At 44.7% G+C, this 27,452-nt stretch overlaps 1 protein-coding gene across 1 annotated transcript in view; it reads right to left on the bottom strand.

Moving 5' to 3' along the window:
• The window catches only part of THBS4 (thrombospondin 4), a 48,996-nt gene that overhangs the window by 4,496 nt on the left and 17,048 nt on the right, over positions 1-27,452 (bottom strand). The window contains exons 3-16 of the mRNA XM_087815433.1: positions 19,224-19,471; positions 16,509-16,614; positions 16,050-16,132; positions 15,670-15,721; positions 15,261-15,463; positions 13,628-13,765; positions 11,300-11,368; positions 9,490-9,642; positions 6,396-6,500; positions 5,740-5,847; positions 5,274-5,433; positions 3,769-3,887; positions 2,830-2,882; positions 179-372 (exon numbers count right to left, since the gene is read on the bottom strand). Of these exons, the coding sequence (XP_087671559.1) occupies positions 179-372; positions 2,830-2,882; positions 3,769-3,887; positions 5,274-5,433; positions 5,740-5,847; positions 6,396-6,500; positions 9,490-9,642; positions 11,300-11,368; positions 13,628-13,765; positions 15,261-15,463; positions 15,670-15,721; positions 16,050-16,132; positions 16,509-16,614; positions 19,224-19,471 (1,791 nt within the window). The remainder of the gene's footprint in view (positions 1-178; positions 373-2,829; positions 2,883-3,768; positions 3,888-5,273; positions 5,434-5,739; positions 5,848-6,395; positions 6,501-9,489; positions 9,643-11,299; positions 11,369-13,627; positions 13,766-15,260; positions 15,464-15,669; positions 15,722-16,049; positions 16,133-16,508; positions 16,615-19,223; positions 19,472-27,452) is intronic.

Genomic DNA, 27,452 nt, shown 5'->3' with positions numbered 1-27,452 from the left:
GTGGCTGCTCCCTGCCCATGTGCTCTCAGCCCAGGGCTACTCTTCTCTGACAGCTGGAGAACGGTATCTACCAGGCTTCTACTGTCCACGCAAGCTGGTGGCTGGGAAGAGGTGTGCCGCCTTGTGCTGGCCAAAGGGAGCCTCGGAGTCCCATGCAGCCCGGGCTGAGCCCACTTACTGTTGCTGTCCTCCTGGGCCGGGTTGGGGACCAGCCGGCAGTTGTCTGGTCCAGGGGGCACCAGGTCTGGGATGCCGTCATTGTCGTCATCGTCGTCACACTCGTCACCAATTCCATCCTTATCGGTGTCCAGCTGGGCGCTGTTAATGACGGTGGGGCAGTTGTCTGTGCTGTCCTGGTGTCCGTCCCCATCACTGTGGGGGAGAGGAGGGGGAGTTCGCATCGCAGGGCGGCAGAGGGCAGTGGGAGTCCAGCTCGCAGGAGGGACAGTTTGGGTTTGGGGTTTTAACCAGGGCCGGTCTTTGATCAAACACACGTGTCCTTAGATAAGGCTGCCCTGTGGGCCTCAGAGACCATTTTCCTACTTCCTCAACTGATAAAATACTAGATCACTTCCTGGGCAAGAAGACAAGGGCCAAGTTTGTGATTATGTGCCCAGACCCTCCTGTCAGTCCCTGGAGGTCACTAGCTGATCCCTGACTGAGAGAATGTGCCAAGGGAGCAGAGTGGCGGGCAGGGGAGCCAGACTGCTCAGCCGCTGACCAGCATGTGGCCCCAGGCAGGATACTGGACCCTCTATGGCTCAGTGTCCTCACCTGTAAAGTGGGAATAACAGCAGCGCCTCCTTCATAAGGCTGTTGTGAAGATTAAATGATTAGAATTTTGCATATCTAATTTTGGTATAGGGAAAAGCACTTCTAAGTACCTGGTCTTAGGAAGCCCTACAATGTGTTCTTTTCTGTTTCTCTTCACAATCTCTGGCCTGTAGACCCAAGAAGGATCAGACATGAATGGCAAAGAGAATAGGGAGTTCCTTCCTGAGAGGTGAGCATGTAGGCTGGGATCAGTCCTGGTCTGAAGCACTTCTCAGAACCCTCTTTCTCTGCCCACCTGATTTCTTCTTTCCAGGCCTAATGCCCTGTCCCCAGAGCTCTCCCTGATTGATGGAGACCTCCTGTGGCTATTCTGGATCAGGGCACACCCTCCTTGCACCTTGCTCCACCCAGGGCCTATCTGGAGCTGGGAACTGTCCCTATATCATTTGGGATGGTACAGGGGAGGGAAGCCAGACAGAGGCCAAGTCTATACCCTTCAGGCCATACTTCCCAGCTGGGTCCCCCAAAAAGTGAGGCCAACCTGGACAAGCAGATGACACAACTCAAATAGAAGAATTCCTGTGCATGTCACAGGGCTGCTTTAAATCTTAAGATTGAGCTAGTTCCATTAGCAGCCTTTCTATATAGCCCTGAACACTTTTATGCAAAACAAGCAGTTCCTATCCTCCTGCCCAAGGTTGAAGAGTGTGGGAATTAAGATATAGCAGAATGAGTCATTTATTTTATGCAAATATCTAGAGGCTGGTGGGATAGGATGTTTCAGAAATTACTTAGATGGCTCTCAGAATGCAGGACAACCTGCAACAGGGAATATTCTTGATAGACATCACTTACGGAAGTTATCAGGGTACCAGTCCCACCTTCCACCCAAAGGCGGAGGCATCCTATGTCAGGCTGTCGCTGACTTGCCTCTCCTCACGCTGTCACCTGAGGCCCAGCACTGTGTCAGGAGCTTTACCTACATCATCTCTCATTTCATTGTAACCTGGAGACACACTTGATCACCTCTCCTTTGCAGATGAAGAAATTGAGAGACTATGAGACTGAGAAGTATGTTTAAGTTCAGGCAGCCAGCATGTACTTTGCAGCAAGGACACTGAGTGCAAGGACCAAGATGGCACTTTATAGGACTGACCGTGAGCAAGGTTTGGCTCTAGACTGCGGTCTGCAGGGCAACCTCTGAGAAGAGATGGAGAAAGGAAGCTACATTTCCTCCTGCATTGCCTTTTGGAATCCTCTCCCTCCCTCATCCCTGTCCCGCCTCTGTCGTGATTCCCCGAGTGAAGGGTTTAGAGCCTGGTTCTGCAGGAGCCTCTAGGGCAGAGCTGCACTTGTCTGTTGTTTGGTGCTGTTACTGCAGCAGCTGCTCCAGCCCCTAACCTAGGACTCTAACCATGTGGGGCTAGGAGGGTTGACAACATTCATTTGCATAGAACAATTCCACTCAAATAAGGGATGCGGGATGAAAAATGCAAGGACGATGAAAGAACAGTGATCCCGCAGCACACCGACAGCTTTCTATTTTGGGGTGCTGGCAAAGCTTTCCAGAGCTGAGAGAATATAATAGTAGAAGAGCTAATATTTATTGAGTGTTATCTATGTAAAAGAAACTGTAATATGCACTTTTCACAAATTAATAATCACAATAGTCCTAGGAGCTACACTCTATTGTCATCTCCATTTTACAGACGAGAAAATTGAGGCGCAGAGAGATTACGTAACTTGCCTAGGGTTTGCTGGCTTGTAAGTGAAGGAGCTGGGATTTATACCTAGCTGTGTCCCTCTGGAGCCCATCTCTGAAGCAGGATACTGTACTGACTCTCCCGTAATGGACTCTCACTTGCTAGAGTGCCTGCGGCCCCTCCTGATACTGTCCTGGCCCGCCCCATACGGAACTCTCGGGGAGGTGTGGTGACCCTGACCAGAGGCAGCTCTGTCTACCCAGGGAGATTCCAAAGCAGCAGAAGGCTCCGAAGGATGGAGCTCTCTCCAGATGTTTCATCGGGCCCTATGCAGCTGGGAGAGGCTCCATACCTGTCCTGATTGGTGTCACAGGAGTCCCCGACCAGATCGTTATCCACATCAGACTGCAGAGAGAACAGAGTGTGTTATTGGTCCCTGGGCCTGCGTGCACAGAACGTTCCAGGGAAGGCAGACCTGGCCCATCATCACTGGACCTCAGGATTATTTCTCCCGATGGGGACGATGCAAAACTGCAAAAGGACAACACCATATTGGTGTAGGCACAATGCTGAATTTTCAGAGAAGCCTTCCAAAATACCGAGCTCCACGGATGGGCTGCCCACACACCAGATGAGCTGATGGGAAAAGGGCGCCGGGGCAGCACGGAGGCAGATGGAGACGCAGGGCCCTGGCATGGGTCGGAAGGGAGCCAGCCACACGCACGGGGACCGGGAAGACTGGTGTTGCTTTGCTTCTGCATTTTGGAACCAGGCCAGAGTGACAGTGAGTCACAGGGGGCAACAATGACTTCACTCTCTCAGGGCTTTAAAAATACGTGACGCATCACCCCCAATTATCCAGACAGGAAGGAGGAGTGAGAATGGAAACAACACGTTGCTGACTGTACTTAATCTGAAATGTCCATACATAGTCAATGCAGGGGTTTGGGGACTAAAGGGACACAAGGCTTCCCATGGTTAACTTCCATGTTACATTTTCACTTTAGCAAAAAAACCACAACGTGTTTGGGCATCACTAAACCCATATTCCTAACCTCATAGGCACCCTATAGCCTGTGAGATTAGTCCAGGGGGGCTCGGATCTCCTGCAGTGTTCTTCCTATCACCTCCAGGCCTAAGTGTGTACCCCACCACCTCTGCTCTGGGAGGTGTACGGCAACACACAGAGCTGAGCCGCTGGGCTCTGCCGTTCGTTCCAGGCACTGGTCTTACAGGTGTCTTCGCATAGGGCAGTTCAGCCTAGCTTTGAATTCCCCTGTATCCCACAAACCTGGTTAGGGTTGCTGACATCAGGACAACTGTCACAGGCATCCCCCACTCCATCACCATCCTTGTCCCACTGGTCACGATTGGGAACTCTTTGGCAGTTGTCCAGAATGTTTTTTATTCCTACAAGAAATAAATGCTTCCCTGAGCTAGGTGCACATCACCGACAGGTCTGGGGAACACACTTCTGGGTGTTGTAGAGATCAGGTCTATATACACAGGCATGTGGTGAGGGACTTCTGCCTGGGCCACCCTCGGAGAGCCACTACCTCTTCCAGCAGGTATCTGGAGGTAAGGTCAAAGGATGGATGCTGGGAGACTTAAAAATGAACAGTGATCTGAGGCATTTACCTAATGAGTTATAACTTGTCCAAGATATCAGTGGCTATCTCTGCAGCCAGATGAGGTCATGAAGACTAGGTGGGCTGCTCCTGGGGAGGGAGGACATCATGGGTATGTGAGCTAGGCCTGGAACCCAAGGACTCGGGCAGTGGCATGCTGGAGACAGCCCATCGTGCCCCTCTCTTCCCAGCTTCCCATTCAATCATGTCCTCTCATACTGGGAGCTTGAACTCAGTGATGGTGGGAGTAGTATTTACATTATGGAATTTGACAAATGCTACAACTTGGGGCTTTGTTTGTTTTGCTGAGTTGGTTTATCAGCACATCACTGGATCTGGGCCATCAGTTAGGCTTGTAGAAGGTGGGGTCGTGTTTTATTGAGGTGTGGATATTTTGGAGTGGGGTGTGTGTGTGTGTGTGCACGCACGCCTGTACACATGCATGTGTAATGTATTTCTAAAAGGATTTTCCTTCCAGGCCCTGTGATGTGAAGGTTCTCAGAAACTATAGGCTCCAGCCTATACTTTGATCACAGTCATATGTATGTTATGGAAGTTATGGAGGAACAATTATCCTTCCCCAAATCCTGTGGGGCTCCCGAGCTCAGGATTATGCTCCAGGGGGTGCCATTAACACAGATCACAATCCGAGGCCCCTTCAGTAGACCCTGGAGCTGGGCAATGCAGCCACCCTGCCCCCACAGCTCTCCCCAGAACAGACAGGGATGTTCACGTGTCCTGGGAAATGCCTGATTCTCTGCAGGAGGAGCCCGACCCAGGGGCTGTAGCCTGTGACCTTGCTCAAGGCCTGCTCACCCAGTTCTCTGCTTCCAGGACCCTCATGTGTGAAAAGGACAGTGGGGAGTAGGAAAGGTATAATCTGGAGACAGATGCCCTACAAAGACTGGAAGTATTTCCTATAAGGTTTCTGGTATTGATGCGGAGTTCCAGAAACACCCAGGGTTATAAAATAGGGGGGTGGGCCGCGGAGTCTCCTTCTATAGACACAGTGGATCTTGGGTCCCCAGACGCAGGCTGCATGGAACCACCCAGAGCAGGAAGGCCCTCCTAGTCAGCTCCTAGTCAGTAATTCTGTTCCTGCTCCTCAAGACAACAGGGCAGAAGGACAAATGAGTCCCAAATATGAGATAAAATGAGACAAACCCACCATCTCCATCCATGTCGTCATCACAGGCGTCTCCTTTTCCATCCCCATCAGTGTCTCTCTGGTCATTATTTAGGATATCCCGGCAGTTATCACAGGCATCCCCAAAGAGATCTTGGTCACTGTTTCTTTGGTCCACATTGTGAGTCAGGACACAGTTATCCTAAGGATCAGAAGACCGAACACTTGCTCTGACTGATACTGCTTCCCTACTGTGTGCTTGGCCCTGCGGTGGATGCTGGCCGACCTCCACCCCCAGGGTCATGAGTTGCCAGAACTCAGGAGACCCAAGTTTGTTAGTTTTATATTTTAAACATTTGATAATCTTAGAATAAAAAGTCACAGCGCTATGGGAACCCGGGCATAGAAACTAACATTTGGGATGATTATTATAAATAGTTGGCTTCATGGTATTTCTTCCATCATCCCTGCTTGTGGCAATTATAGGCCCTCCCAGCAGAGCAGGTACCTGTTCATTCAGGATCCCGTCCCCGTCCGCATCCTCATCACAGGCGTCGCCAATGCCATCTCCGTCTGCATCTTCTTGGCCAGAATTCGGCACGTACTTGCAGTTGTCCTAAGGGGGAAACACAGTTCAGAGAGACACCTATATCTGTCTCTTGTGTTTTTTTTAGCTTTATTGAGGTGTAATTGACAAAATTGTAAGATATTTACAGTGTACAATGTGATGATTTGATATACATACATATTGTGAAAGGATTCCCCCCATCGAGTTAATGAACAGATCCATCACCCCATATATTTCCCCTCCTTTTTTGCTGAGAACATTTAAATTCTACTCTCAGCAAATTTCAATCCTACAATAGTGTTATCAACTTAGTCACCGCGTTACACCTTAGATCCTCTGACCTTACTCCTCTTATAACTGAAAGTTTGTGGCCTTTTACCAGCTTCTCCCCATTCCCCCCCCCCACATCTGTCCAAGTCAAACCTCAAGACCCCTGTGGCTGTCTGGCTTTATTATCGATGGCTGTTTTGCTCCAGTTGAGATGCAGCCCCTCTAAAAATGCAAATTTCAATGGAACCCACAGAAACCTCTCTCCCATATAAGATGTGACTTTGGAAAGCCACTGTGTGTGTGTGTGTTTCTTCTTGCCTCCTTACCTTCTTGCAGTTCTTTGCAGAGCACGGCAGTTCCTCATCTGGGTAACTGTCGATGTCCACATCCTTTCCGCAGAAGTAGCCGTCACCAGCCCACCCGACTCCGCACTGTGAAGGGAAAGCCCATCAGAGGCCTGGGGAGCGGAGCCTGGAGGGAGGCTGGTGGCTGACAGGAGCCTCTGTTCCTGTGTGCACATCCCCAGAGGGAGGGCCCAGAGCCAGACAGACCTTCTCGGGAAGGATTTTAAAACTATTAAATTGTTTTTTGAATAGTCTAATGGTTCAAAATTCAATAGGTACAAAGGGGCTGCAGTGTAAACTTCCCGCCCCTGTTCCCTCAGCTCAGGCGAGTAGGGCAGTCAGTTCCCCAGCACACACTGAGACAGCTGCGCCCAGACAAGCACATGTGCACCCTTCTTTCTCGCTCGGTCCTTTCACACACTGCTAGCACACATATAGACGCTGCTCTGCATCTTGATTTTAAAAAAAATTAACATTATATCTTGGAGCGCTTTCCATAGCACTCCATGTATATTTATGTCTTTTTTTAATGGCAACAGATATCTCATACATAAGGTGGTATGCATGTGCATCAATTAATTCAACCAGTCCTCTCCTGGTGGGTGTCGGGTTTTTAACACCCTTTTAGATAGCAAACAATGCTGCAACAAGTAACCCTAATGCACAGGTACTGGTTTCTCAGTGTGAAACTCCTGGTCCCAAGGGTGTCCGTATTTGTAATTCTGAGTTATTATCGAAAGTTCTCCGTATGGCTGTCCAATTTCTTTTCTCGGGGGAAATGTGGCACTTCCCTTATCATTCTTGAACCACGGTCATCTCGCTGAATCTAACAGTCTTCTAGATCAATTTCCACCAATGGAGGGACCTTCTAAGGTGCCTGACCTCCATTTACAGCCTTTTACCGGGAGCACGTTCCCACAGGCACGGTGCTGGTCTGTGTGTTCTCTGCTCCTCTGGAGAAGTCTCCCCAAGTCTCCCAGCCACCACCAGGTGCTGAGAGCAAGCCCCAATGTCAGCAGAACAGGCATTAAAACACCAGTTATTCTTTACCACACTCTACAGCCATTGTCTCCAATTGTCACGATGTTGCTACACGGTCACCATTACCCCATTTTACACAAGCGTCAGCTAGGCTCCGAGTGGTCAGGTCCCGTGCTAAGGGTGTCAGAGCTGGGACTTGAACTCAAGCCTGGGCCAGCCCAGTGTCCTCTGCCGTGCATATTTGGTTAACGGGCACTTCGAGTTCTTCCTCTGATGGTCCATATCCTAGCTGACCTCACTGAAGGATGTTTGACAAACCAAAGAGAGAGGAAATCATTCCAGAAGTGGTGTCCTGGGTCTGAGATCGTACCTGGGAACTCAGCCCAGGAGCAGAATGGGCTCCCAAGGGAGGAACAGGCAGAACAGTGGGAGAACACGGGAGAAGGGACCTAGAAAATGACAGGGAGCTAGAAGGGCAGGGAGAGGAAAAGGAGTCTGAGGCACAGAGTCAGGGCCAAAGGAAAAAAAACTTTACACAAGCAAATGCTACATTTCCTGGCCTCGCTAATCAAAATAAGGTGATTTAAGACCAGCGGCTTCCTAAGTGGCAGCCTGCCTGTTCTCAGTCATCTGCACGCTCCTTCTGCGACCAGAGATTTCAAAGGCAGGATTCCAAAAACAGCCCTCCCGTCACTACCCCTGTTTCTGCTCAGTTGCCTCAGCGGGACCTTCAGAAGGCCTCAGAGGCTCAGCTATGGGGTATGGTCCTTGACTCATTTTAATGAAGAAAAAATTTCCTCTAGGAACAAATACATTTTTAATGAGCCATTTTCTGGCAGATTAAATTATTTTAGTAGTCACACCAAGTGTATTAATCTTTTACCATCTGTCATTGAGCCTTATTACAAATTCAAAAACATATTAAGAGCCCCATCACCCACCATCCCAGGGAAGTCATTACTTTGTTCACAGAAAATGAGCATTTAAATATAGATATACTTCCCTCTCAATGGCGATAAACATGCCTGATCAACGGGAATTAGGGAAACTGTTTTCCCCTCTGACCCAGCTTGTTCCTTCATCAGGACCTTGTGTTGCCAGAGAGAGCTGATGTCATTATATTTATTTTTTTAACTTCGTTTGGACTCTTCTCATTTTTCCTATTTGAAAAGTGATATGCTCATGGTAGAAAGTTTTGTGAGCTTAAAAAATGTAAGTCTGAGCTACAGAGAACAGGGAAGAAGTCTCCCAGAATCCACCCCGTCACTTAGACGTGCTCACCACAAACCTGTGGCGCTCGGACTCTGAGGGCCGCCTGCAGGCCTGGCTCCCTGGGAAGGAAGGAGGCGAACAGCTGGAAACGGCTGATTTCTCAGTGCCTAGAATCCCCAAGGGCCCTGGGCTTGAGGTCTGGGAGTGGATGCTAGGAACAAGCCTTCTTCCTCCCCAAGGGCCCAGGACACAGCAGCCTGGAGGGCGCTCATGTGAGGCTGAGGCTGCCCTGCTGTTCCCAGCCTCCTCCCCAGATCAGCTCCAGGGTTGAGAAATGACAGGAAGAAGAGTGACCATCCACTGGGCTATTCCTGAACCTGGGCGGAGGCAGACACAGAGGACGGCTCTGTCCGTACCCTCCCAGTCACCTGCGGGAGATGGGTTTCCCTCTGAGGGTTTACAGCAGCGAACCACCTCTCCACTGCGACCCACCTCCTGGGGCCAGTTTGGAAACTGGATGTCTTAAGGGGGAGGACAGTTAGAAAGGAGAGCAATAAGCTAACGAGTTATACAAAGAAGTCACTGGGGCAGTGGATGGAAGGGAGGGAGGGAGGCTCCTTTGCCTTCTGCTGCTCACTTCTCGGGCCTTCCACAGAGGATGCCTGGGAGCTGCGGCTCCACCGCTGAGCGGCTCAAGGGGACAGTGTCAACCCAGGGCCAGCAGGGAGAGAAGCAGCGGCTGGTTAGATGGGCTCCTGACTGCCACCCAGTTGACCCCGTTACATTCGGTGTTTATCTTGATCAAAATGTTTTCGTGTTTGAGTACTTCTACCCTGTAGCAAGTAGAACCCGGGCAAAAACGGTAAAGCAAGTAACAACTCACCACGCACGTCACATCCCCCTGCCTCTCCTCGATGCACTGCGCGTTCGCACTGCAAGGGTTCAGTTCTGGGTTTCGGCAGCTGTGCTCAGTTTTGCAGCCCCTTGTCTGATCGCCAGTGTACCCGGGTTTACAAGGCCCACAGCGGTAAGACCCCTGCGAGGAAGAAAGATAGATAAGCCAGGAGCCAGCACTGTGAGCAGAGGTACTGTGTGTTTCCTTTCGCGTGTACGCAGTGATGCCAGGATGGAGTGAGACCCGTGGCGTCTCTGTCCTTATGTGTATCTTATAAGATGGTGTGAATATTGGGGAAGGCACCAACAGACTGGAAGCTGCTGCAGGCCATGCAGCCATCAAGGAAGAGAACTGAAGCTGGGGGGCTAGACGGTGGACCATCATTCTGACTGCCCAGCCCCAGTGAGGGGGGAGGGGAAAGGGCTGACCGTTCCCGTCAAGTCCTGGGAGGCGAAGTTAGAGACTTTACTCTGGGATAAGGGAGATGGTTTGATTAAAACACAAGCTAGAACTTTTCTTTCACTGTCTTCCCCCCACTCCCACTTTTTTTTACAACTGATGACAAAGGAACAGGGCCCAGAGATCTGTTGGTGGCCTTGCGCTGACAATTCTTCATGAGGCAGGTAGGCTGCTATGGAAGAAACCTGCAGTGGGCTGTTGGCTCCATTGCAATGGCACTTCCAGAGTCAGGCGCCACTTTTTTTAAAAACAGCTTTATTGAGATAAAATTTACATATTATGAAAGAGACTCACATAAACTATACGATTCAATGGTTTTAGTCACTAACAACCCTGAATTGCCAAGTTCAAAGCATGCTCGTCAATGCTTTCTTGACCCATCAGCCTCACTGGGCTGCTCCATTTGGTCAGTTCTCTCCTTTTCTTTGCTTCTGCTCTGTTTTTCTGTGCCTACTTCTTTATCTTTTGAGGCTCTCTGGAGTGCTCCTTTCTAGACAGTCCCACTGTCTACTTTTCTTCTCCCTGGGTGGCTTTAATTATTACCTTTATGTCAGTGTCTCCCTAACCCATTTGTGCAGATGACTGGTGTCCCAGTGAAAAGCTAAGAAGCTGTACATCCCTGTGTATTCCTCGGCAGCAAAGCGTGCAGTTGAGAACACAGACTCTGCACCACACTGGAAGTCTCGTGACACGCGTGGCCTCAGCCTAATCTCCTAACCTCTCTGTGCTTCAGTTTCTTCAGCTGTCAAATGGGGGTGATAACAGTGCCTATTGACAGGGTTGTTATGAGGATTAAAATAAGTGATTGGTATTTCTAAAATGCTTTTACATACAAGGAAACTAGGAACCTGGAGATTAAATGACTTTCCCAGGGACAAAAAGTTAGAAGCAGTTATGCATGGAATTGGCAGTTCTTTCATTGACAATCTACTTGCTACACCAATCATCTTGGAAACAGCTGACAGGAACTTTCAGAGATAAAGCCCATATATGAGGTTTTAAATTTTATTATTTTATTATTTTTAGAGGATGTTCATTAAAGCTGGGGATGGGGAAACAAGGGCGGGCCTAGGATAAAAGAAGCAACAGGAGAGACCCAAGGTGGGGCTGCTTTGGCTCAGTAAGAGAAAAGGGAGCCTTATAAAATTATTCTTATATTACTTATAAAATTACACTTACATATTAAAAACTGTTTTTCAGCACCAACTTTTACCCTCATTTGCCAATTGAGTAAATTATGCCCCTATGTTCTATGTGTTTTGGGGGTTATGATTCATAAACATACACTTGGTTTAATAACTGGTCTGCTTTGATCACATCGACCATGAAAAATACTCACCAAAGTGTTAGTGCAGATAGAGTTGAGAACACACGCTCCATTTCGACACTCATCAATATCAGTGCAGACCTAGTGCAGAAGGATTTAAAGAGACGCTCGCATAAGTAGAAAAGCAAATGCATTTTGCTGTGTTTTGACACTGTTGTTGTGAAGACAAGAAATTTCAGGCAGAATGGAAATCAGGGCATCATTTTAGCCATCTCTCTGTGTTTGTATCAGTCTGTACTTAACCTAATTTCAGTGATAGTTGCCTACTTGGTATTTAAAGCGGTTCATAAAAGACAACTTGTATGAGTAATCTGTTCCACAACCCTTTTAATCACGAAGGTTCTTCTTTCTCCCCCTTGGGGCTCAACGTACTTCTACCTGAGAACCCAATTTTTCTGCAATTCTGGAAAATTCTCAGCTTCCCTCTGCTCCTATTCCATCTACTCTTTTTTTAAAAACTACAATTAAATAAATATTGGACTTTCTCATTAATCTCTTCTGTTGACTCTTAACCTCTCATTCATATTTTCCACATCTTTATTTCTCTGTGTTGCATTCTGGGTGATTTCCTGAGTTCCACCTTCCAATCTATAAACTCCCTGTTAGCTGTCTTGCTCATCTATTAAGTTTCTAAAGCCAATGATTATTTTTTTTAGTGAATAATTTTACTTGGCTAGTTATACACATGCCTGTTGCGCATCCCCGCCTCCCCAGTCCCTCATTGCTCTATTCTTTAATTATGGTATCTATTCTTTCCTTTTTCTCTTTATCCTTTTGAACTTGTATTTATCACATTTCCTCAAGGTAGCATCTTCATGGAAATTGCCATTTTTGTTCATGAGCATATCCTTAGTGGCCCTGCCTCTGCCGGTGGTTGTTCCACTGGCCCTGAGTTTGGAGTCTTCACAAGGTGCTGTAGCTTTGAGGATATTACTGCTCCAGAGCTGGTTTTCATGTCAATTTTTGGCTTGTATATCTGCATTACACGTGTAACACAGATTTTTAGTTCATAACTGTATGTAATATAAGCTTGGAGTTTTGATTTGTTGTGGGCAATTTTCATTTGTGTTAACCTTGCCCCAAAATGGACATCAAGCTTCCTTGTTGATTTTTGGGGCTACTCAAGTTTTCTCATCTCCTTGTAATGGGGAACATAGCTCTTTGAGTCTCCTGGCTTTGTAGAGGGGTATCAGATCTTTCTAAGGGTGCAAGACAACATCTGCCATGCCCACATAGGTGCTAACAGCCCAGCTCCCCACTCCTGGGACCTATACCCAGCTCCCACTTCCCATGAGCTGCTGCAGTATCAGCTTCTACCCACAGCTCTGGTTTTGCGTTACCTTTCTGTCTCCAAAACCTGCATATTTATTTTTATTTCTTTTGATACTGGTGATGCATTAAAATTGTTGTTAAATTTTATCAAGATGGCTCCCTTCCACTTCAGTTCCATGTACCATATTGCTGGAAATCTACTGGGAAGTGCTCCTGGGTAGCTTACATAAAGCACCTTCTATTCATTTTGCCTATTTTCCTTGGGTTAGTCCTGGAGATTTTGTCTTTGGAAGAGAGAAGAAAAACTCTGGGTCATTACTCTAATGGCTTGTTGTCATTCCTATCTGTCTAGCTTGCCTTTTTTTTCTAGTCTAAAAATGATGCCCCCTAGAATCCCGTGATAGGCAGTTAGGAGATAACGAACCTGCCCTTCTTTAAAGCTAATAATTTCCCTAAGGTAGTAAAATATATTTATAGACCAACCATTTTTAAGGGCTGAAAACATCAAAAAGAATTTCACAGTCAGCCAGTTAAATAATGACCAGGATAGAGAGCATCTGGAAATAAATGGAGACTGTCAGGAAGTGCTCAAGTGCTTTACGGCAATTTATAGCTTATATAAGAAGAAGTGGGGGTTTCCTCGGGCGATTATTTCTACTCTTGAAATCCTCTAATCTCTAAAACACCTTCTGATCAGCAACAATGACTACAAAAATGACCTAATTTTTGAAGCTTTTGTTTGTTTCCCTGATTTTCAAGTTATTCTGCCAGACAAAACAATGTCTACCAACAAAATAAAGCCTGAGATCATGCCACATATTCAGTGCTACCCCGTGCACTGTTTTCCCAGTGATGCTCTATAATCCCAGTTTAAGAGCTTCCACCCTACTAAACATTACGAACATATACACTCAGAAATGCGATGGGAAACATCCTAACTTGCTCTTTGGCACCGTGATATTCCACATGGCATTGGCCGCTCAAGGAGATAAAGGGTTATAAGAAAGAGGTGGGAATCAACCAGAGTTTCTCTGTTGGTAATTAAGGTAAAAATAAACTTCAGCCTACCTGTTTATTTGACTTGGCAAAACTGATCCCGACACCCTGCACCATGGACCCTGTGAAGCCCACCGGGCAGGCATCACATCTGAAGCCAGGAGCTAAGTTCACGCATCGCACACCCGGGTAGCAGGGATGGTATTTGCACTGGAGAGAAAAAAAATTTCAAAGTCATTAGTCCCATGGAGAAAATACTCTCATACTTTCATTTATCTGCCTGCACATGCTTGTTTATTCAGTTAACTATCCATCTTTGGTGGTCAGAATGGTAAAAGGAAATAAAGGCTTCCAGTTGCACAGTTACCTTGGGAATCCCTGACCCACACAATGTGGAGTTGCTTTGCTGGATTACGGAGTAATGGCACAGCCAAGTGGAAAGGGTCCCTAATGTTAATCATCCACCTCCCAGTGTAAATTCCCTGATACTCTAACTTGGGATTTAGAAATCTATGAAAGGACAGTACTCTTGGACCACTTGCCAGCTGGCTGTTAGGTGAGTCCAAAGGTGTTACTGAACCAACTACTCAAAAGAAAAGACCTCGAAGAGACAAAGCTGGGGCGGTTGTTTCTTTAGTTAGATGTGATCCATCAGAGTCTGTGCCTATCTCTGTGCCCTAGCGAGCCCATGGCAATTCCAAGGCCCTTGGAGTCCAGGAGATTGTTTTTTTTTGTGTTTTTTTTTTTTAACCACTTCAACTAATGCAAAAAACACGATCACTTCTGGCCCTTGCAAAAGGAGAAAAATTCCAGCTCACAGATAAAAACCAGATGCAGTTTTGTGAAGCGTGTACAGATGCTTCTGCAATTGAGGGATTACTAGAGATCATCTTAATTGCTTACCACCTAGGGAGGTAATCAGTGGAGTGCTACCATGAACTTGCAGTAGTGTGTGTGTGTGTGTGTGTGTGTGTGTGTGTGTGTGTGTATGTATGTGTCTGTGTCTAAGGTCCTTGCATGCACCTCACCCCCTCCATTTCTCCTCTGACCTTCCTCTGGCCGGGTGGGAGGGGAAAGGCACATTCTGATGGCAGCCTTGCTATCTACTATAAACACTACTTTGGGGACAGGACTAGTGACTGGCTAGTCATGGTCTTGAAACAGTCTATATCGGAGGCTTTCACAGCCATCCAACCAGCCTGTATTTGCTGTACATGTCTTTCTGGCTCCATCCTGCGCACTTTTGGTTACTCACAGGTTATGGGGCCTCCTTGTTGTTTCGAGATTCCCCCTGCTCCTCTATTTTAGGAAGCTTGAAGAAATCAGTTGCAACCTCTGGAGCATACCCTTACACAGATCCCCCCCCTCCCACATGTGCAAAAGTGTGGAAAAAGCAAAATTATAACACAGACTGCTTAAGAGAAACAATGAATGTTAGAGTATAAAGCCAAAATCTCAGTACTGTAGCAACATGGATGAGTAGAAGAGTTGGAAACACAGAGCGATGTATTACAAACACAGCCACGGCCATGTGTCATGCCTCCTTCCTCCCGCTGCTCACGGTGTCTCGGTCTGTAAGGACTCATCAGGAAGTAGTTTCTAAGTAGCCTGGAGGACAACCCAAGTCATCAGCCTGGCTTTTCCCATAAGCTGCATGGTGTGCAAGATGTTTAGGGAGCTCTACGCTGTCCAGCTGAGCTTTTACCTCATCAATATCAGAACAGATGACCCCGTTTCCTGTGTAGCCCTCGGGGCAGGGCCCACACTGAAAGCCATCTCTGGTGTTGGTACAGCGGACTCCGCGGAAACAGGGGTTAGAGTCACACTGGCGCACTGGGGGTGCTGGGGGGGCCGGGGGGGCCGGGGGCACCAGCGTGTTTGGGGTTGGAGACTGCAAGCTGAGAGGCCCTGGAAGAAAAACAATAGGCTTATTCATCACCAGGAGAACATAACTGACACAAAATAAAATTTGGTTTTTCAATGAAGTTCCCTTCCCTCCACCTCCATGCCAAACCTCCAGAAACTGCGGCCAGTGTTGCCTCACCCAGGGCCCTTCATCAGTCTGCATCTGCTCGTCCAACTCAGAACGAGCCAGTTACTAGAAAAGCACTCACCGCAAGCCTGGCATTCGGCTACGGTGTTTCGCAAAAATGATGTTTCCTTGACCTTTAGAAATGGGAAGAGGGGAAAAAAAAGATTGAAAGGGAGTACCTGATACATGATCCAGGAATGAAAGAATCCATGTGCAGCAAGCCATGGATTTAAAGTAGTTCTAAAGTAACCCTTAAGGGCTCCCATTCTGCTTGGAGCCATGATGTGTTTTTCACATGCCTGTCCCCCATTTCCAGAGCCTTTGTGTCAGTCCCAGGGCGGAGGGCTGCGCGGGCCTCCCTGCCTCCCTGCCTCCCGCCGTGCTGTGGGCCTGCCGCTCCAGGAGCTCGCAGAGCTTCTCTGATAGCACTGGTGCTTTTCTACAGTATGTCCCGATTGTTACCTGCTGTCTTAGAAGATCCTTCACCTCTCCCAGGAGCTGGTTTAGTTGTGTCATTTGCCCCAAGAACTGCCGATTAAAGTCGCCTATAGCAACAACAAAAGGTAAGGAGCATTCAGCCACTGACAGCTATTTCTACAGTGACTCAAAAGCAAACGATTTCCCAGAGAACGATCATGAAAAAACCTAGGGTATAGGAATTTAACTTGGTGTAATTCATCTCAAAAATAATGATCACGGTGCCCCCGGCTAGTTCAAAATTCATGTGAGTTATAAAAATGAAAAAGGGCAAGGACAATATTCCTTGCCCTGGATTTTGATGCAAGAGCCTGATCTCCGCAGCTGCCTCCGGTGGGTCCGCTCTGCGGACAGCCCACCTTTTGGGGCGGGGGCCCAGCCCCTTCGGAGGCCCGGGGCTTTGTCTGTGTTGGTGACGGTAGGAAACTGCCCGAGAGCCCGCACCTGTGCTGGCGGCCACCGGCTCGCTCTGCTGCAGGAAGCAGTCTTGCAGGCCGGCCACCTGGAACAGCGAGCCTCTCGCCACCAGCTTCAGCTCTTCCAAGGAGTCCTGGAAAAAAATCACATTCACAGCACACAGCGCGGGTGCCGTTCCAAAGCCAGTGTCTGCATATTCGCACAACCTTCATACCGGAGTAGCCCTGTGCACTTGGGCCCTGGCGTCTTATGTAATTTTGTGGGTTTGCATTTTTCCTAAAGCCTGCCAGCCCTCTCCTTTTTCCTGAGGCGACCATGGCACTTTAGCCAGCAGCTGAAGAAAATGCCGGCATTCACCTTGGCCTGAGAGTTCACGAAGGTGGCCCTGAGGAGAAGAAAGGTCTTTTCCTTCATGGTAAAGTTATGTTGTGGCAGGAGCCTCTTAAGAATTATCTGGAATTCATTTATGGAGTTTAGACTATAATAAATATTTTACTTATTCATTCTGATTTTAAAGAGTATTGTTTTTAGGATGTCCTGGCTCCAGGTTTTAGAAAAGTCTCTGATTTGAATAAACAGTATATTCTGTGATTATTAGGTAGCTGGCATCAGATTTTCACTTTACTGGTTGATGTCAATCATTCATTGTTAGTCACAAAGTCAATTTCCTCACCCCTTCATTTTGTAACTTTTACTCATATTCATTATTATTTCTATATATGGCAGAAAAAGGTTATGTTATCTGCCAACAAAAAGTCATCATTTTTATTTTAGAAATGAGTATGCTAAGGCTTTTCAGGGGAATTCTACTGTCTATTAGTTAAGATGCATTCAGCATGTGCTCTATAACAGATGGTGTGTTGGACGTTGGGCTATAGGTCTATGGAGGCAGGACCATGACTATTCTGCCCACCACAGTATCCCTAACGCCTAGAATGTGCCTATTTGTTGACTAATTGAATGAGTGAATGAGTAGATGACTGAAGACAGAGCACTGTGGTCCCTACTGATTGTCTAAGGAGCTAGGACCTCTGAGAAATTTCCAATAAGTATAGTTTCTGATGACCTTGTCATGGCTGACTCCTGGCTTTTAGAAGTTGACTCATTTGGTGGTGGACACTAGTTTCTGAAATGGTCAGTGACACAAGTTCTTTCACTCAAATTTTGGCTACTTAGGGGGTTCAGAGATAAAGTTTAGCATTCATTTTTTCTTCTTTTTTTAAAAAATATATCTTTATTGATTTCATAGAGAGGAAAGAAGAGGTATAGAGAGATAGAAACATCAATGATGAGAGAGGCATTGATTGGCTGCCTCCTGCATGCCCCCGACTGGGGATCGAGTCTGCAACCCAGGCAAGTGCCCTGACCGGGAATTGAACCCCGATCTCCTGGATACTAGGCCGACGCTCAACGCTGAGCCACGCCCAGCTGGGCATTTTTTCCTCTTATATAAATATACACTAAATACATATACATATATCTATATCAATCTCAGAAAAACAAAAATTAAAAAAAAACCTTGGATTTTAGTTTTCTTGGAATTTCTGCTTAAAAAGGCTTCCTGTTTTTCAAGCACAAAATTCTAGTATCAGATTCATAGTTTTAAAAAAATATTATCTAAATGTCTCAGTATTCCTAGCTGTAATGGAAATTATTGCTTACACCCTGCCTCTTTGTTCAAAGGGCTCAGCGCAGCTTGTAACTAAAGCACATGTAATAAAATAGAAATGGAAAATGAGAATCGAGAGCTAGAAGACAATATTATGGGCCACAACAGATGAACATAGTTACTGATTTTGGCACTGGCTTTCATATCAGATAAAATTCAGGAACTATGACCAGTTAGAGTTATAATTAATGGAAAGGACAAAGAATAGTAGTTCTTTATAGAAAACGAAGCATTTCCTAGCATAAAATTCTAAAAGAAATACATGTAGCAACTTCTATAGAAGGTACAGTGATATAATAAAAAAGGTACCATCAACATGGCATAAGACAGAAGACAGAGGAGATGGGATTTTTAAGAGCACATGAAACTAAGCTGGCAATGAGGTCCGGTTTATTAGCAATGTTCTGATAAGACCTTGTGAAAAATGTTCCTATAGCTTGGAACTTTCCAATCATTCTTTTATATTTTCATTAATAATAATAATAATTATAGAAAATTAAAAATAGATCATCCTATTATCCCAAAAGTCTTTAAATTTTTGCCATTTATTTCCAACTTTACAATTGTATCCCAAAAGTTTCCATTTATCATCAAAAGCAATTCTCAATTATTTTTTAAACCTCACCAAAGACATGCATTGATTTTAGTGAGAAAGGAAAGAATGGAGGGAGAGGAGGAGAGAGGGAGAAACAATGTGAGAGAGAAACATCTTCACAACATAGGTATGTGCCCTGACCGGGACTCAAACCTGCAAACTTTCAGTGCATCAAACGATGCACCAACCAACCGAGCCACACCAGCCAGGGCAGAAGTTCTCAATTTTGACTTCACATTAGAATCAGTATTTTGAAAAACACTGATGCCTAGCATCCCCCCTCACCACCATCCCTGCCCAGATTCTGATTCAGTTTATCCTGAGGATGGGCCCTCTATCCGTGGTTTTTGAAGTTTGGCCGGTGATTCTACTCTGCAGCCAGAATTAGACCTACTCATAACCTTAGCACATACCTCTGCATTCCCTGAGCCTGAACAGCTCATCTTTCTACTTTGGAGAATGGTTTGTGGGTTCCTACCTGTGCCCTCCTCTGGAAAGTCCTCAATTCAATGGACTCAGGATTCTGGATGAGGCCAGAAAAGGCTCTGGGGAGATTGGGAATGGAATCCACTTGGGTGCAGTCCACGTAGAGCTCTACGGAGCCAGCCCCTCGCTGCAAATTGCTCAGTCTCAGGAGGACCCTGTGCCGCTTGCCGTCAGCCAGCTGCAGGTTGTTGAAAACCACCAAATGGATCTTCCCATCATTCTTCAGGTAGCGCAGGATGGCTGGAACCAAGCACAGATCAATAAATAATGAGATAAGGGGGATGGGGTGGTTCTGTGATGAAGGGGCTCCAGGTCACGAGGCTGGGTCACTGGAACCATAAATATGCATCATCTTGTGTGCCAGGCATTATTCTCTGCACATGTTGTGCTCATGGAGAGACAGACAATAAACTAGCAGATATGAAAATAAACAATATAGTATCAGACAGTGATAAATACAATGAGCAAGCAGAGCCTGTGAAAAATCCACTAAATCCAATCAACTGCTGAGGGCATGAATTCATTAATTCATCAAACATTTACTGAGCACTACCATGGGTGCTGCTCTTAGTTGCTTTAAACACTTAATTTCACCCGACTGGTGTGGTTCGGTGGTTGAGAGTCAACCCATGCACCAAGAGGTCACTGTTTGATTCCTGGTCAGGGCATATGCCGGGGTTTTGGACTTGATCCCCAGTAAGGGGCATGTCTCTCTCACATCAATGTTTCTCTCTCTCTCCCTCTCCCTTCCTCTCTCTCTAAAACCAATTTTAAAAAAAATTAAAAAAATGAAACAGTTTCTACTTACTGCAACCCTGTGAAATTGGAATATCTACACAAAAGGAAAGTGAAGCTCAGATAAGTGAAGGAACATGCTCAAGGACACAATAAGTGACAGGACTAGAATCTGAAACTGAGAGTGGTTTATTTCATGACTAAAAGAATACTAGGCATGGACAGTCCTTTGTAAAGCATGTATTAAATTGAGTGTAATCTGTCATATTGTCCTTCAGCAACCCATCCTCAATTTAACAATGCTCAGTTAGAAAATCAAAGGTATCCATGGTTACAAACAAAACAAAACAACAACAAAAAACTAGGAAGGGGATCCACTAACTTATCTTCTGTGTGTGTTTTTTCCCCCTCGAAGCACGTAGCTATCCATTTACATATCTTGTTAGGCTCACTAAATCAAAATTCATGCAAATTTAAAAGTTCTTGTTTTCTGCCTTGCTTTTACTTGATTATTGTCCTGAATATATCTAAATATATTCAATAAAATCTGTTCTTGGATGCTGAGCCTTTGGGAGTAAAGCCCGTTGGGTGAGGTTTGCTATAAAGGCCCAAGTAATTTGCTTCCAAGGGCTTAGTGAATCCACCAAGAACACCTCTAGGTCCATCCACTGCTAAACTCAAGTTCATCACTGGAAACAATCCTAGGAACAAGTCAAAGGCTGAGTGTAAATGTCGCTGGATAATTAATATAGCAAACACATGACTGCAGCTCCAAAGGTCTGAGTCAAAGTCTTTGACTGCCCCAGGGTGCAACAGCCTTAAATTGGTATAAATTTTCTGCAGGTAATTTAGTGATGTGTATAAAAACCTTAAAGCTGTACAGATCCTATGGCCCAGCAATGCTACTTCTAAGAATTGACCCTAAGGGGGAAAAACACCCCCAAAATATACGGATATGAACATTCACTTCAGAAATATTATAACAAACAGTTGATACAACATGTGCATCCAAAAAGAGATGGAGGGCTGGCTACTTAAATAATGCTATAATCGTAAAATTTCAGAGCATTCCAAAATTTATAATCATAAAATTTCGGAATGCTACAAAATGACTGCATATTAGAAACACAAAAGGAGGACAATGTCAGCACTGTGGCAGTGTGAGAAAGCCTCTTGCTGTCCCCCTTAAAGTTAAAAGTCTGACAACTATAACTCAACAGAGGATTCCCTGCCCAACACACAAACTCGCCCGAGACCCACGCACTGCAGCGCCTGCGGTGGGCATGTCAGAGCGAGCGAGGGGTGGGGAGGGGAGGCGGGAGCGGGCCCCGTGCGCACGCTGGCAGAGGCTCGGCTGCAACCCCCGCTCAGCAAACAGGCTGGTGCACGCTGAGGCTGAGCACAGGGCCGCAGAAGTGGCGCAAGGACGGCAGCTGTGGAGGAGCAGCGCCATCGCGTCACCCCAGCCCGCCACGGCCGCCGGCTCCAGCAGGTGCAGCGGCGCAGGCGGCTTCCAGCCGGAGCGGCCTGTAGGGAAGCGTGTGAGACCCAGAACAGACAGCGATCCCGGGCGCGCAGCCGGTGTGGTACGCCCTGACTTCAAACTATTACTAGGCTACGATAATCAAAACAGCACGGCGCTGGCAGAAAAGGCAGACACACACCCCAACGGAACAGAATTAAGAGCCCAGAAATAAACTCTTAACATTTATATAATGTTATTAATCAATGTTACCCCAATAAATTTAATTTAAAAACATGTATACGGGAAAATAATTTTTGATAAAGGAGCCAAAAACATACAATGAAGAAAGAAAAGCCCCTTCAATAAATGGCGCTGGGAAAATCGGAAAGCCACATGCAAAAGAATGAAACTAAATTATCCGACACCATAAACAAAAAATTAACTCAAAATGGGTTAAAGACTTAAATATAAGACCTGAAACAATAAAATACATAGAAGAAAATGTAGGTATTAAACTTACGAACCTTGGTCTCAGGGAGGTTTTTGTGAACTTGACTCCAACGGCAAGAGAAGTAAATAAATAAATACATGGAACTACATCAAACTAAAAAGCTTCTGCACAGCAAAACCATCAGCAAAACAAAAAAGCAACCAATTGAATGGGAGAAGACATTTGCAAATGATACCTTCAGTAAGGGGCTACTATCCAAAATATATAAAGAACTCATACAACTCAACAACAACAAAAATCCCCCAAACAATCCAATTAAAAAATGGGTAGAAGACCTGGACACTTTTCCTAAGAAGACATACAAATGACCAACAGATATGTGAAATGATGCTCAACTTCACTAGCTACAAGGGAAATGGAAGTAAAAACCACAATGAGATACTACCTCACACCTGTCAGAATGGCAATTATCAATAAAATAAACAATAAGTGCTTGAGAGGCATGGAAAAAAAGGAACTCTTGTACACGGCTGGTGGAATGTAAATTGGCGCAGCCACTATGGGAAACAGTACGGAGGTTCCTAAAGAAACTGAGAATAGAGCTACCATAAGACCCAGCAATCCCTCTTCTGGGTATCTATCAGAAAAATTGGAAAACGTTTATTTGTAAAGATATGTGTACCATATGTTTATTGTGGCATTATTCACGGTGGCCAAGGCATGGAAACAAGCTAAATGTCCTTCGATAGAGGACTGGGTAAAGAAGACGTGGTTGCATGTACACAATGAAATACTACTCAGCCAGGAAAATGAAAGAAACATTGCTATTTGTGACGACATGAATGGATCTTGATAGTATCACACTAAGTGAAAGAAGTGAGATGGAAAAGGGCAAGAACCATACGATTTCTTTCAGATGTGGGATATAAAGTAGAAAGTCACAAATGAACAAACAAAACAAACTCACAGACAACAGTATGGCGGTTCCCAGAGGGAAAAGGGGCTGGAGGGAGGGGTAAAGAAGGCAAAGGGGGTGAAGCACATGGTGACAGGAGACTAACCTTTGGGTGGTTTACATATCGTGCAATCTACAGATGATGCATTACGGAATTGTACACTTGAAATGTATATAATGTTATTAACCAATGTTACCCCAGTACATTTAATTAAAAAAACACAAAGACATTCCCAGTATTTTGTTTAGTGCGAAAACATTGAGTCAGTGCTGTTTCACTCAGAAAAATAATATATGTATGTATATATGGATAGACACATACATAAAAAATTACATGTCAACGTTAATATGGTTAGCGCCTGAATGTGTTTTTTCCTCTTGCTCATCTTCCTTGTCTAATATTTCTAGAAGAAACATGTATTACTTATGTAACACAAAAAAGTGAAAAAAATGAATTGCACATGTATACCAAGAATGTGCTGCTGTCAATTTGTATGATTTGCACAGTATTCAGACCATCTTTCCTTCGGTGCCTTTTCTGTAGAGTGTAAATGCCAAACTGGTGCTGCTCCATTGAGTAGTCAGCCAGGAACACCTGTTTATGTGGCAATACTGCCAAAGAAAATAATCCCTATTGTGAAACTTTAAGGCTTTTTTTTCACATCAGATTTTCTAGGTTGATGTTCCCACCTCTTTTAAACTTTGACTAGATTTGCTTTTCCATTTGACGATGGCTGGAGAAGGTCAGTTGACATCAGGTTCTGTGTTGTACAGAGATGCCAAGAGGAGTCACATAGAACATCTCTTCTGCATATGTGGTCATTACCACTTGCTTACCGAGAGACAAGACTTTATAGGACTGACAGAACAGACTAGCTAGACTATGGAATACTATGTTTCCACAAGTAAAGCATTGATAGGACTTAAATAAATATGGTACATTAAAATATGGTATATTAAGAGAGAAAAGAATGGGAAGGAAGAAAATAGACATGACTTAAAATTCTTGAGGTGTTTTAAATATGAGATAGAACAGAATTTTTACCCCTTTATTTAATATTGTTGAAAATTTATAATACTAACTGCATGGCAGGAAATTGGAGGCATATACAATACCCAAAACAGGGAGAAATTAAACCCAAACATGCACTAATTTAATTTTTAAACTTCTATTTTTTTTTTAATGTTTTTGAACAGTTTTGCAAATACCTGGACTTTTTAACAGGCCAATAAAAATACCACTTAGACCACCAAACTTCAATTAGGTCGTAGACGTGTATGTTCTCATGATGGCCACAACCTCTGCTCTCATATTAACAGTTTAAGAGGATACACATAGTGGCTTAAAACAGGTACTCTTGGTTTTTCTCTCCAAACTGAGATTTCTGTGAAATTCAAAGACACATATTTTCATGGTATCTTGCCTGCTTTTATAACAGGCTTTCCAGGGCATGTGGGTGTGATTATTTTCACAACTGAATAGCTAAGTTTAATTTTATAACTAGTACCTAGTGGAGCACTTTACACATAGCATGTGTACATTAAATGTTATAAATATGAACTTTCAATGAATAATGAAATAACTGCATTAAAGCTTTTCACATATAAAATATAAAAGATCTATAGAGTGGCAAGTCAAGATTTATTGCAGGTAGCAAAATCTACTATTGTGTCCATGCTGCCATTTAGGGGTACCTCTGCCTTGCTTTGGTGTTGCAATGCAACACGCAAGTGACAAATTCCTTATGCTCCTACATCTTGTGACAACAGCAAGAAGGAAAAGAAGGAAAATAATTATGGAAACTTCCGTCTTCACAACCTCTGTTAGCAGAAATATTATCAAGTGCTTTGACACTTACCATTCTTCATACTTGATCCAATAATTCTCATTTCTCTTATGGCTCCCATTTTTCACTTTTCTTTTTATTGCAAATTCTTTACTTCAGTGCTTCTCTACTTATTTTATCTTCAGAGCAGTAACTACCCCAAAGGGCAGACAGGCACCTGCTCAGAAAACTCAGTGTTTTCACATCAGTCATACTGAGGCCAGGAACAGCCTCCAGCTCTGGCCCCGGAGCCTGCAGCCTGCTGGGCGACCTTCCCCACGGCAGCGCCATCAGAGTGGAGAGAACAGACGTGGTGCCTTCCTCTTTCCAGGTCCTCCTTTCCCAGTGCTCACCTCTCCCTCCCTTAGCCCAGCACCCACACATAGCCAAGGGGAACAAAACAGGGAGCAAAATATAACAGAGTAAGACAATCATTTCCCCCTCTGAGCAGTGGAAAAGCCAGTGCCCTGAGGGTGGAAGGAGTGGTCTTCTCCTGGGTCCACCACACGTCTGCCCATCACCACCCCCAGGAACACCACTCTCAGGAAAACGGTCACTGGCTACAACTCTGTTTCTTCAGCTGGGGCACATTCCATTCTCCTGCTCCCTTTTCATTCATCAAGAGCTGAAGCAAGCTGGTCCGGCGGTTTCCGCCTGGCTCTCCCACAGGGCTAGTACAAAGAACTCTGCACATCTCATTAGAACCGAAGGCTCTAATCTAGATCTTCAAAGGGCGTTTCTGCCTCTACTCAGTTCCATCTCTGGGTCTCTCTGTCAGATTCCTGACTCACCTTCCTACTGAAGGTCTCTTTCTGTAGTTTTTCTGGACTGACAGCTGGAACTTCTTATAGGACTGTTCTGATCAAGTTATTGCCTTCTCAAAGCACCACACAAGCAAGTAAGTAAAATCCTTCAATAGCTCCCCAGTGGTTCCTAAATAATGTCTCAACTCCTTATCCCAGCACTGACCCCAGCCTTCTCAGCACCCTCATGACCCTCCATGCTGCTGATGCCCTGCCAAGATGAACAGTCTGTTCTGGGTTTTCACCCCTCTCTAGCTTTCTCCAGCCTCCCTCATTCTTTTCTTTCTGTGCGGAATGTTCTCTTCTCATAGTTCTTCTGCCTGCTCTATCATTGCTATACATCTGAAGCCAAGATCCAGTTCAAAGGCCCCCTATTCCTTCAAGTTTTCCTTCTTCCCCATGGTTGAAAGGTACCTGCCTCATTCACGTTCCCATAACACTTTCTCAGTACTTTCCTAGATATACATTTCCAAGACTCAGATTCCAATTATGGCTCAGATACTTAATAGCTATGTGACCCTAGACCTGTTCATTTTACTAAGTGTCCATTTCTTAAGCTTCTAAATGGAGGTAATAAAGAAGCCCTTCTGACTTCATTTTGTTTTCAGTGGTGGTCAAATAAGAAAATGCAAAACTAACTACAGAAATACAAAAGAGTATAAGACAACATTACAAATAATTATATGCCAACAAATTGGACAATTTGGACAAAATGGATAAATTCTTAGAAACACACAATCTTCCAAAACTGAATCAAGAAGAAACAGAAAATCTGAATAGACCAATTACAACGGATGAAATGAAAGCAGTAATAATAAAAAAAATAAATAAATAAACTGCCAACAAACAAAAGTCCTGGACCAGATGGCTTCACAGGAGAATTTACTAAACATTTGAAGAAGAACTAATACCTATCCTTCTCAAACTATTTCAAAAAATTCAAGAGGAGGGAAGACTTCTAAGCTTATTTTATGAGGCCAGCATTATCCTAATTCTAAAATCAGATGAAGACACCTCAGAGAAAGAAAATTACAGGCCAATAGTTCTGATGAATACAGATGCTAAAATCCTCAACAAAATATTAGCAAACCAAATCCAACAATACATTAAAAAGATTGTACACCACGATCAAGTGGGATTCATTCCTGGGATGCAAGGCTGGCACAATATCTGAAAATCAATTAATGTGATACATCACATAAGCAAAATGAAGGATAAAAAAATATATGATCAGATGAATGGATACAGAAAGAGCTTCTGACAAAATCCAGTACCCATTTATGATAAAAACTCTTAGCAAAGTAGGAATAGAGGGAACAAATCTCAACATAAGAAAAGCCATATATGACAAACCCACAGCTAACATCTAACATAATACTCAAGGGGCAAAAATTAAAAGCATTTTTCTTAAGATCAGTAACAAGACAGGAATGTCCACTTTCACTGCTCTTATTCAACACACTGCTGGAAGTCCTAGCCACAGCAATCAGACAAGAAGAAATAAAAGGCATTCAAATCATAAAGTAAGTAAAACTGTCATTTGCAGATGACATGATACTGTACCTAGAAGGCCCCAAAAATTCCACCAAAAAACTACTGGAACTGATAAATAAATTCAGTTAGTTGCAGGATACAAAATAAATATCCACAAATTAGTTGCATTTTTATACACCGATAATGAACTATCAGGGAAACTAAGAAAACAATCCCATCTACAGTTGCATAAAAAACACACACCTAGGAATAAATTTAACTAAGAAGGTCAAAGACCTGTACAGGAAGAACTATAAGACACTGAAGAAAGAAACTGAAGAAAATACAAATAAATGGAAGCATATACCATGCTCATGGATAGGAAGAATTAACATTGTTAAAATGTCCATACTACCCAAAGCAATCTATAGATTCAACGCAATTCCTAACAAAATACTAATGGCATATGTCACAGAACTAGAACAAATACTAACAAAATTTATATGGAACCAC

The sequence above is a fragment of the Miniopterus natalensis genome, chromosome 3, assembly GCF_054644295.1.
Source record: "Miniopterus natalensis isolate mMinNat1 chromosome 3, mMinNat1.hap1, whole genome shotgun sequence".
Taxonomy (NCBI): domain Eukaryota; kingdom Metazoa; phylum Chordata; class Mammalia; order Chiroptera; family Miniopteridae; genus Miniopterus; species Miniopterus natalensis.
This window is presented reverse-complemented; position numbering and strand designations above follow the sequence as displayed.